Source organism: Eucyclogobius newberryi, unplaced genomic scaffold (genome assembly GCF_026437365.1).
Source record: "Eucyclogobius newberryi isolate DKJ021-1_F unplaced genomic scaffold, fEucNew1.0.hap1 SCAF_10, whole genome shotgun sequence".
Lineage (NCBI taxonomy): Eukaryota > Metazoa > Chordata > Actinopteri > Gobiiformes > Gobiidae > Eucyclogobius > Eucyclogobius newberryi.
Window position 1 is genome coordinate 37,482,307 of NW_027315724.1, and position 11,663 is coordinate 37,493,969.

At 47.5% G+C, this 11,663-nt stretch overlaps 1 protein-coding gene across 14 annotated transcripts in view; it reads right to left on the reverse strand.

Moving 5' to 3' along the window:
* Positions 1–11,663, reverse strand: part of myo18ab (myosin XVIIIA b) — a 162,198-nt gene that overhangs the window by 104,202 nt on the left and 46,333 nt on the right. For 7 of the 14 annotated variants that reach the window (XM_072456302.1, XM_072456288.1, XM_072456296.1 and 4 more), the window contains exons 1-7: positions 7,101–8,381; positions 5,823–5,885; positions 2,737–2,811; positions 1,764–1,851; positions 1,349–1,455; positions 730–906; positions 1–136 (exon numbers count right to left, since the gene is read on the reverse strand). The exon at positions 1–136 is cut by the window's left edge and continues 75 nt beyond it. In XM_072456302.1, coding sequence (XP_072312403.1) covers positions 1–136; positions 730–906; positions 1,349–1,455; positions 1,764–1,851; positions 2,737–2,811; positions 5,823–5,885; positions 7,101–8,294 — 1,840 coding nt within the window. In that variant the 5' untranslated portion in view covers positions 8,295–8,381. Of the gene's footprint in view, positions 137–534; positions 550–729; positions 907–1,348; positions 1,456–1,763; positions 1,852–2,736; positions 2,812–5,822; positions 5,886–7,100; positions 8,382–11,663 lie in introns of those variants that run through there. The other 7 variants (XM_072456319.1, XM_072456328.1, XM_072456263.1 and 4 more) reach the window with 3 other exon arrangements.

The window sequence follows — 11,663 nt, forward strand, 5'->3', positions numbered from 1 at the left end:
CGCTGCCCGACTTCCCGAGGAGGACGATGGACTGGTCCTGCCGCGTGGTCAGCAGGTTCCTGTAGGCCGTCTGAGCCACCGAGTAAATGTGAGGAGCCATGTCCTCTCGCCGGCAGCCTTTGAACATGTGCATCACCTGAACACACCGCCAGAGGTCATGGAGGGTCTGTGTGGTACTCTTACCTTCTCAGAGGTCATGGAGGGTCTGTGTGGTACTCTTACCTTCTCAGAGGTCATGGAGGGTCTGTGTGGTACTCTTACCTCCTCAGAGGTCATGGAGGGTCTGTGTGGTACTCTTACCTCCTCAGAGTACATGGAGGGTCTGTGTGGTACTCTTACCTCCTCAGAGGTCATGGAGGGTCTGTGTGGTACTCTTACCTCCTCAGAGGTCATGGAGGGTCTGTGTGGTACTCTTACCTCCTCAGAGGTCATGGAGGGTCTGTGTGGTACTCTTACCTCCTCAGAGGTCATGGAGGGTCTGTGTGGTACTCTTACCTCCTCAGAGGTCATGGAGGGTCTGTGTGGTACTCTTACCTTCTCAGAGTACATGGAGGGTCTGTGTGGTACTCTTACCTCCTCAGAGGTCATGGAGGGTCTGTGTGGTACTCTTACCTCCTCAGAGGTCATGGAGGGTCTGTGTGGTACTCTTACCTCCTCAGAGGTCATGGAGGGTCTGTGTGGTACTCTTACCTCCTCAGAGGTCATGGAGGGTCTGTGTGGTACTCTTACCTTCTCAGAGTACATGGAGGGCGTGCTCAGAGGATTGACGACCACAGTGTTGGGTCCGGCGTAGGTGTGGATCAGGTTTCCTCCGTATCTCTGGCGCAGACAGTTCATCACACTCGACTCGTTCAGGTAAAGAAGAGACGCCAGGTCCTCAGAGCGATCGTACGACGGAGGATTCGCCTGGAATCAGAGCAGAGACTCTGTGATCAAGTAGATCGATGGTGATCGAGTAGAACGGTGGTGATCGAGTAGATCGATGGTGATCGAGTAGAACGGTGGTGATCGAGTAGATCGATGGTGATCGAGTAGAACGGTGGTGATCGAGTAGATCGATGGTGATCGAGTAGATTGATTGTGAGATCGAGTAGATCAACTGTGACAGAGTAGATCGATTGTGAATGATGTGATCGGGTAGAACGATTGTGATGGAGTGGATCGATTAGTGATCGAGTAGATAAATTGTGATGGAGTAGATCAATTGTGATCGAGTGGATCGGTAGATCGATTGTGATCGAGAAGAACGATTGTGACGATCATGATCGAGTAGTGTAAATAACGGTTGCACAGATTTCTTATCTTGGATCTCCTCTTTCTGAAGACATATTCCACATTTGAACTTTACCTTCTCGACGTCGTCCTCGTCCACGTCCAGAACGGCTCCATCGTGCTGCAGTCGGATCTTCACTTTCCCCTCGGGCAGAGCGCCGGGATCGGTCTTCACCACGGTGGCTGAGAGCGGGACAGACAAAAAGCACTTTTAACCACCCAAAATGTGAGTGACCGGAGCTGGTGCAAGAACCAAGTGATGTAACGAGAAGTTTCTGCAGAAGAGTGGAACATATACACCGTCTTTACACATGTTCTAAATCAAACTGTTGCGAAAGTGCAAAGATCACGTCTTGAGAAGCTGCGGTTCCAGAAAAGAGGCGCTACACCACAAACAGGGCCAAAAGTGTGAACCAAAAACTCTCAAACGACGTCTAAGTTCAGAGAAACTTAGAGCTTAGAACGGTCACGAGCGCGTTCCACAAACTCACCCAGAGAGAAGCCGTCCTTGTGCACCAGCCACACCTTCTCCGATCCATACCACGCCTGCTCCGCCGCAATCTGCTCCTCCGTCTTCACCTGGAAGCACAGCGAAACAGGCCCGGTGAGTACGAGTCGCGTCACCGGACGGGCGTCAGATACGACTCATGCGAAGCAGAGCCACGTCTAACCTCAGGCTTCCAAAACAAAGTGTAAAAGATGAGTTTGAGAAGCGAGAGGGGCGTTTGATCGTGGAAAACGGGTCAAATTCGTTCTTTTACGGCGTTTGTCCCGTCTCAGCCGCTCAAAACTCACAGCGATGTCGCTTCAAATGTCAGGCAAAAGAAAAACAGACACAAAACAAACACAAAATCCAACGTGAAGTGAAGGAGAACACGGCACTCCAGGCAAAAACACAGCAGTGGGTGTGGTGGGCGGGGTCAGGTGCAGGTGGGCGGGGCAGGGCGGGGCAGGGGGGGGCGGGCCTGTCACAATCAACACGACATTAACAAACTAACTTTATGGAAGAATTCAGTTTTGTTGCAGGAATGTGAGTTAAATGCCACGGCCTCAGTGTAGCGCTGTGAACAGAGGGGTGATTATAGGGCCTATGAGGAGCAGAATGTACACGTCGAGCTCCACATCCTTTAGCTAGCGGTAAGTTAGATGTGAGTGTAAAGTGTAAACGTTCTTTACTGCTGTGAAAGTAACAGATGCTAAATGTGGTGCTGATCATCTTTTCTACGGTAAAAGGAAATCGTTTGAGCGTTTTCCCCGACACGTAAAGACTCATCGACACTGAGATGACGTGTTAAACTGCTCTCGACGGCCGACCGCTCCTGGACGGACGAGCGGTCACTCCTGTGGAACGATGATGTCACTTTTGTGCGTTTCCAGAGACTGTGGTTGTGACAGGCCTCGGCGTGCATTCGTGGGGGGGTTTGACGGGTTTGTGGGGGTCACACCAGAGCAGGCAGAGCAGACCTGGGGCCGGGCGGTTGCCGCGGCGACGGCATGCGAGCTCTGGAGCAGGGCGATGTGTTCCTCCTCCACAGAACCCTGAGCCGCGGTCAGGAAACACCGAAGAGGCGACGGTTAGAAACGAGACGAATACAGACACACTTAGGGGGCTCTGAGGGAGGTCAGAGGGAGGTCAGAGGGAGGTCTGAGGGGAGGTCAGAGGGGAGGTCTGAGGGAGGTCTGAGGGAGGTCTGAGGGAGGTCTAAGGGAGGTCTGAGGGAGGTCTTATGGGAGGTCAGAGGGAGGTCTGAGGGGAGGTCAGAGGGAGGTCTGAGGGGAGGTCTGAGGGAGGTCTGAGGGAGGTCTGAGGGGAGGTCTGAGGGGAGGTCTGAGGGAGGTCTAAGGGAGGTCTGAGGGAGGTCTGAGGGAGGGCTAAGGGAGGTCTGAGGGAGGTCTAAGGGAGGTCTGAGGGAGGTCTGAGGGATACAAACGTTCAAAGCAGAGAAATGAAACTACTGGTGGTTTGAAACTGCAACAGAATCTTAAACATCACAAAGTAACCCTGGTTCTTAGAGTCTTGACTTGGATCAAATGCATTATTTAGACTTCAAATTGAGCGTTTTCCACTAGAGGATGATTGATCTTCTAAATGTCTCCAGATGTCATTGCTTTGCCTGGAATCTTCCACAGACCGATCAGTCAGCAGGACCCGTCTTAGGTCTTAGGGCAGATAATTAGTACGATATCGATATGTGTTCATGGCTAAATGTACAAGTCAAACTGTCAAAATAAAAACTTTACAGCGACAAAACCGAAGACTAAATCAAGCAAAACAGGACGAGAAAAAGAGAAGCAGCTTTGACGTGACACGACTCCAACAGAAACAAAGCAAACGCCACTTCAGCACTGGACAGTTCCATCGGCAGAACTCGAGAAATAAAACAAAACTATGAGGATGAAAAATGTGAACATGAAGACGCTGGACGAGCGCTCAAACGCTCAAGTGCTTTTAATCCCGTTTGTGCAGCGCAAACGATGCATGTTCAAATAAACGCCGTAAAATGAAAAGGTCAGAGTTGAAATGAAACGAGTCCGGCGCCTTACGCATGATACACGGGAGCAGAATCCCTCTAGGACGCCCCGGGACCGCGGCGCCGGGACCGGGAGCGCTTCAGGGGGGGTCCCAGGGGAGCAGGGGCCCGAGTACAGCTAAGGCCCCCAAAGCACCAGCAGCACCAGCAGCACCAGCAGCAGCACCAGCAGCAGCGCAGGCAGAAGCAGAGAGCGGTGAAGAGACAAAGACACAAGTGGAAAACAGTGAAACACGAAGAACAGATTCAGACTCGGAACGTTTCACTGAAGCGTGATTATATTTAAGATGCGTTTTAGAGACGGTCCAGAAAACGCTCACGAGAACAAGACCACGGTAATTCATTATTTTAGAGTCGACGAGTCATAATTCTGCACTTGTGCTGAAGGATTTGGAGTTCGGCATTGAAAGGACGGGGCAGTGGGCCGCAGACGGGACCGCAGACGGGACCGCAGACGGGCCGCAGACGGGCCGCAGGCCGCAGACGGTCCAATAAACTGAGAATGAGCGTTGCGGAGGCTAAAGCTAGCACAAGACAAGGTTAGCTTAGCGGTCTTAACTGCGTGGACGCTTCCAGGGGCGACGACGTGTTTAGAACCGCTCACACCGTCTGGTACTAATGTAAACCTACGACCCCATTCATTTTAATGAAGCAGCGAATGAAAAACAGGAATTTGAACATTTATGGATTTATAGATTTATAGGCGTCGACCAGAGCTGGGCCAAATGCCAAATAAAAACGTTTTCTTGGGGCGGATCACAGTTTCGATTTGATCACGACACATGTAGAAGAAGGAAATGTATCATATTATTATCACATAATAATAATTAAATCAATATTTCTGCACTTTTGGGGTTCATCTTACGCTATATTTTTGGAACGTTATTGTCAAACAACATTTAAGTGAACGATGTTTATGACGTGACAAACATAAAAGACAAATGGAGTCGGCAGCGTCCCAGTTCTCCACAGTTCCTGGTTCCACCAGAACTGATCCAACCTGAACCAGAACTGATCCAACCTGAACCAGAACTGATCCAACCTGAACCAGAACTGATCTAACCTGAACCAGAACTGATCTAACCTGAACCAGAACTGATTTAACCTGAACCAGAACTGATTTAACCTGAACCAGAACTGATGTAACCTGAACTAGAACTGATCTAACCTGAACCAGAACTGATCTAACCTGAACCAGAACTGATGTAACCTGAACCAGAACTGATGTAACCTGAACCAGAACTGATCTAACCTGAACCAGAACTGATCTAACCTGAACCAGAACTGATCTAACCTGAACCAGAACTGATGTAACCTGAACCAGAACTGATCTAACCTGAACCAGAACTGATTTAACCTGAACCAGAACTGATCTAACCTGAACCAGAACTGATCTAACCTGAACCAGAACTGATCTAACCTGAACCAGAACTGATGTAACCTGAACCAGAACTGATCTAACCTGAGCCAGAACTGATCTAACCTGAACCAGAACTGATGTAACCTGAACCAGAACTGATCTAACCTGAACCAGAACTGATCTAACCTGAACCAGAACTGATGTAACCTGAACCAGAACTGATCTAACCTGAACCAGAACTGATGTAACCTGAACTAGAACTGATCTAACCTGAACCAGAACTGATCCAACCTGAACCAGAACTGATCTAACCTGAACCAGAACTGATCTAACCTGAACCAGAACTGATGTAACCTGAACCAGAACTGATCTAACCTGAACCAGAACTGATGTAACCTGAACCAGAACTGATCTAACCTGAACCAGAACTGATCTAACCTGAACCAGAACTGATCTAACCTGAACCAGAACTGATGTAACCTGAACCAGAACTGATCTAACCTGAACCAGAACTGATCTAACCTGAACCAGAACTGATGTAACCTGAACCAGAACTGATGTAACCTGAACCAGAACTGATCTAACCTGAACCAGAACTGATCTAAGCTTTTGGAGGAACCACGTGTTAGAGAACTGTGCTGGAGCCAGGGTGGATTTACAGGAGCGTTGAAGATCCTCATGAGCCTCCTCTGAGCCTCCTCGGTCGGGCTGAGCGGCGTCTCCTACAGGCAGAGCACCAGCAGCACATCAGACAAAAGACCACTGCAGCAGTCTAAAGACCACTGCAGCAGTCTAAAGACCACTGCAGCAGTCTAAAGACCACTGCTCTAAAGACCACTGCAGCAGTCTAAAGACCACTGCAGGAGTCTAAAGACCACTGCAGGAGTCTAAAGACCACTGCAGCAGTCTAAAGACCACTGCTCTAAAGACCACTACAGCAGTCTAAAGACCACTGCAGCAGTCTAAAGACCACTACAGCAGTCTAAAGACCACTGCAGCAGTCTAAAGACCACTACAGCAGTCTAAAGACCACTGCTCTAAAGACCACTGCAGCAGTCTAAAGACCACTGCTCTAAAGACCACTGCAGCAGTCTAAAGACCACTGCTCTAAAGACCACTGCAGCAGTCTAAAGACCACTGCTCTAAAGACCACTGCAGCAGTCTAAAGACACAGATTGAACACAGAGCTTCCATCAGGCGAGGATTATGAAGTACAAACTCAAACATGTTAGTCATAAACTAAAGTCTTAGAAAGTTCCACACATTAACTTGTCTCCATGGAGACCACCAGAAAAGTTACGCAGTGCACCCCTAAGAAGGAGGAGGGAGATGGGGGACAGGGGGGGACAAGGGACGGGAGCCTTGTCGCCACTTAAAATTCCTCTCCCAGGATGCAACAGGGCAGTGATTGGCTGGACACGACTCTTCGTCTGTCCAGGGAAATCTCAGGAGGAAAAGCCAAACTACAGTTTGTATTTGTGAGCGGGAAAGTACTACGAGTACTACAAGTACTACGAGTACTACGAGTACTACGAGTTGTACAAGTAAATGTGTTCAAACGAGCTTTGCAGAGAAACTATGAGAAAGTTCTGACTGCAATAGAAAAACCATCTGTTGGTTTAACGAGGAAACATAAAGCCAGTAAAATAACCAAGACAAAATAAACTTCATGTTGGAAAAGCATTGATTTAAAATAACTGGTAGTATTTCAAAACAAGAATACACTTCTCCGACCAAACGTACTTTTACATTACTGGGCCCTTCTCACTTCTACAACCAACATCGACGACATCGAAGTCATGACACGCTCGCTCTCCAACCTTAACCAAACCAAACCGTTTACCTCGTTTACACACGAGTCATTTAAATAACGTACTTCTAACATGCGCTTCATCCAGGCCACACTTCAAATCCCATGCGTTCCGGCGATAGAATACCTCTGGACTCTTGACCGCTGGCTGGTTGACCACTCCAGTGCTGACGTACATTGAGACAGGACGTTGCTTGACTTGATTTGCTTGTGGTTTTGCAGTTGCGGTTGTAGCAGTAGCGGTAGCGGCATTAGCTGTTTTTTGTCTAGTAGCGTGTTTGGAAATCGGGGCCGTATTTGGTGCAACTTTTTGGGCCGTCGTTGTGGCTTGCGAGAGTTCTGGCGACGTCGTTTTGCTTGTTGGGGGATTTGCCGCCGTCGTATTGTTCGCTAGGGCTTGTGGCGCCGTCGTTTTGTTCACTGGGGCTTGTGGCGCCGTTGTTTTGCTCGCTGGGGCTTGTGGCGCCGTCGTTCGGTTGACTACGCTAGGTTTGGTATGAGGAGGCAGAGGCGATAAAACGGGTGCTTTCGCTGCAGGAATAAACCCAACGACCTGCGGTAGAGAAACGAGTCGACTTTGCGCCCGTTTGGTCGAATTTGCATGTTCCGTCGAGTTAAAAGATGGCGATTTTACCCTTTCCAAAACGGTACTTTGCGTCATCGATGGTTTAGCGTGGATTTCCTGTTGCTTTGGCACCACTTCCTGCTTCTTCGGCGCCATTTCCTGTTGCTTTGGCCCCACTTCCTGCTTCTTTGGCGCCATTTCCTGTTGCTTTGGCACCACTTCCTGCTTCTTTGGCACCATTTCCTGTTGCTTTGGCACCACTTCCTGCTTCTTTGGCGCCATTTCCTGCTGCTTTGGCACTAGTTCCTGCTTTTTTGGTTCAATTACCTGTTGCTTTGGCACTACTTCCTGGTTCATTGGCGCCATATTCTGTTGCTTTGGCACCACTTCCTCTTGCTTTGTCATCACTACCTCTTCTCTCTCTTCCTCTTGTACTTTCTTATCATCCTTCTTTTCAAATTTGGTCTCCAATTCCTTAACCTCCGGGCGAATCACTCTCACTCGCGGTTCTCGAGTCCTTCCCCTCACCATTAGATTCGCCAAACCTCTCGATATATCGTCCTCCGTCTTCACCGTATCGTGTTTGAACGAAAAACCTCTCGCCACCGCTTTGGTTGCTTCCGGCTTGGGCTCTTGCCTCTTTGCCGATCCCTCCTCCTCGGAAGGCAGGACTTTCCGTACCACGCGGCGGACCACTTTGACCACCTTGTTGCGGGTGGAACTTTGGTCGTCGTGAACGTCGTCTTTGCCGTTCATGGCGCCGTTGGTCTCGCCGTTGTGTTCCGGTTTGGCGGGGGCCGGCTGAGGAGCTCTTTCGGTGGGAGGCTCGGGGCTTTTGAAGTGCTCGGGAACCGCAACGGGAGCGTGCGATTGTGATTTGGGCGAGGGACTGCGCACCCTGGTGGTGGGCCCGTGCGGAGACGGGCCGGGAGACGGGCTCTTGGCTCGGAACAAACCTCGTCCCGGGTCCAAAGCTGAAACGGACTTGGCTCGACTCAACGCTCCCTCATTCTCGGACTGAACCCGCAAAACAGGAAAGACATAAATATGATTGAACGACTCAGAAACGTTAACGTATTGTACTTGACTTAATGTGTGTATTTCTCTGTCAGTATGTATTATAGAGCATTCTACTTGTATATATCTCTATAGTGTATTTGTTTATATTAGTCTCTATATATATCATATATAAGAAGGTATTAATAAAAACCTTTCAATTCTGAGCAAAATGCAACTGGCAATCCTATGATAATTGTGGTGATTTCAATATTCATATGGAATCCTTTGTCAATGTTGCTACAAACATCCATCGTAGAGTCGCTGCTCGTACATAATAATATTTAAGGATGTAAAAACTTACACTTGCAGGCGCTGTATTCTCGGTTTTAATCTAAAGGTGCAAAAACAGCCAAATCAAAATTACTTTAAAGATCCTCCCCACGCCGTGCAAAGCACACGTGCAACCAGTACTGTAGTCCCGCCCACTTCACACTGTGGTCCCGCCCACTTCACACTGTGGTCCCGCCCACTTCACACGTGACAATGCAAATTTGAGTTCAAACACACGCTCGAGGTTATGGCACGTCATAGAGTCAGAAGCAAAATGAGGATTAATAGGTGAAAATGATGAAAATGATGAAAATGATGAAAATGGTGAAAATGGTGAAAAATTTGGAAAAATTTTGAAACAATTAAAAAAATTGTAAAATTGGTGAAGATGAGACAGAATGGGACAGAATGAGACAGAATGGGGGACAGAATGGGGGACAGAATGGGGGACAGAATGGGGGACAGAATGGGGGACAGAATGGTTGCGTGTTGTCGGGTTAGTTCGGAAAACGCCGTGCAAAACTTCCCTTTTGCTCCCAGAAGGAAAAGCGAGATGAGAATGCCATGGCGGCGGCTCTGGGTCATGGGCTGAGGCGGGTGAGCGAGGACAAGCTGGAGAAACAGTGGAACGAGACACGAATGAAAAGAGATGAGGGTTTTTACCAACGGACGACAACAGACGAGGACCTTTTGCACAGAAGAAGTGATTTAAATGATTCACTCAGTTCACATACTCTACTACACTCACAACAATGAGCACAAAGTCACGTTCACAGGTGGTGACACTGGGATTGAACCAACAACCTCATGGTCAATCAACGCTTGATTTGAGAAAAATATGTCATTGTGATTTTTCTGACAAGAATTGTAATTAGTTCTGAGAAAAGATATATGATTCTGTTCAAAGTTCTAAAGCAAACTGACCATGAACTGACCATAAACTGACCATAAACTGACCATAAACTGACCATGAACTGACCATAAACTGACCATAAACTGACCATAAACTGACCATAAACTGACCATAAACTGACCATGAACTGACCATGAACTGACCATAAACTGACCATAAACTGACCATAAACTGACCATAAACTGACCATAAACTGACCATGAACTGACCATAAACTGAACATGAACTGACCATAAACTGACCATGAACTGACCATAAACTGACCATAAACTGACCATGAACTGACCATAAACTGAACATGAACTGACCATAAACTGACCATGAACTGACCATAAACTGACCATAAACTGACCATGAACTGACCATAAACTGACCATAAACTGACCATGAACTGACCATAAACTGAACATGAACTGACCATAAACTGACCATGAACTGACCATAAACTGACCATGAACTGACCAGCTGAAAGAGCTTGTTCAGATCTAAACTTCAGCTCAGTTATTAAGCAGAATTAGACATTAGATATTTGTTTGCTTGTGGAGGAAATTATGGCACTTTAAAAATGGCAGCATTGGCGATTTGCTAATTGCAATTTTTATGATTATTCCTACATTAATGATTATAATAAAAGGTTGAAACATGGTGACTGAAGTCTTTTAGACAGAGAAATGAATTATTGATCAATCAGAATTATTTATTATTATTATATTTATTATTATTTTATTTATTATTATTTTGTTATTTTTTTGTAATTACATATTATTGCAGCATTTTAATTGAATTGTTAATTATGATTTTGTTCAATATTATCATTTTGTTATTATATTTTTGTAATTACATTAAATACATTATTATTATTGCATCATTTTAATTGAATAATGGGGCTATGAAAAAGCCTCAGATTTCCACCTTTCTTTGGTTGATCATGTTTTAAAAGTAGAAACTGCAGATAATATAAAACATAAATTACAGTTTGATCCAGAATAACGAGTCCACTTTACGGGACGTTCTTATTTTAGAGCACAAAGGCGTCCGGTGCGTTCCTGAGGCGTTCCAGAGGCGTTCCAGAGGCGTTCCTGAGGCGTTCCTGAGGCGTTCCAGAGGCGTTCCTGAGGCGTTCCAGAGGCGTTCCTGAGGCGTTCCAGAGGCGTTCCAGAGGCGTTCCTGAGGCGTTCCTGAGGCGTTCCAGAGGCGTTCCTGAGGCGTTCCAGAGGCGTTCCAGAGGCGTTCCAGAGGCGTTCCAGAGGCGTTCCTGAGGCGTTCCTGAGGCGTTCCCGAGGCGTTCCCGAGGCGTTCCCGAGGCGTTCCAGACACATTCCAGACACGTTCCAGACACCTCCAAACGCCGCGCTGGGTGATAATAAACCCCTTCACCGCCACCGGGACGTCGGAGCGTTTATCTCAGAGGTCTGAAGCGGCGCGATGACTAACAGGTTTTATTTTGGGATTAGACCGGAGCGCGGCGCTCAGAGGCCAGACGCGGCGCGGCCAAACGGGTTTAGGGCCCCGGGGAATCGCACTCATAACAACGTCGTTCAGGCTTAAGCGTAATCCGACTACGGGACTGCGTGATCTGAGTTTGTGGTGTCGAAATGAACACGGGCGTCACTTATTTCAACAGAAAGTGGCTGAAAACGTAGAAACGATGAGGAAACTGTATTCCTCATCGTTTCTACGTTTTCTGTGTAAGATATGAGCTTTGGGCCGTGAAATAAGTCAATGACAAAGACAAACTGACGACTAAAGTGTTTCATTTGGCTTTGTGTTTGATGCAGGTTCTTAAACGATATTGTACGTTCAGAAAAGGCTTTGAGGGAATTCTGCAGCTTTGGGGCCAAATTTGTGACGTGACGGGTCTTTTTGTAAAACAAGTGCGAAAC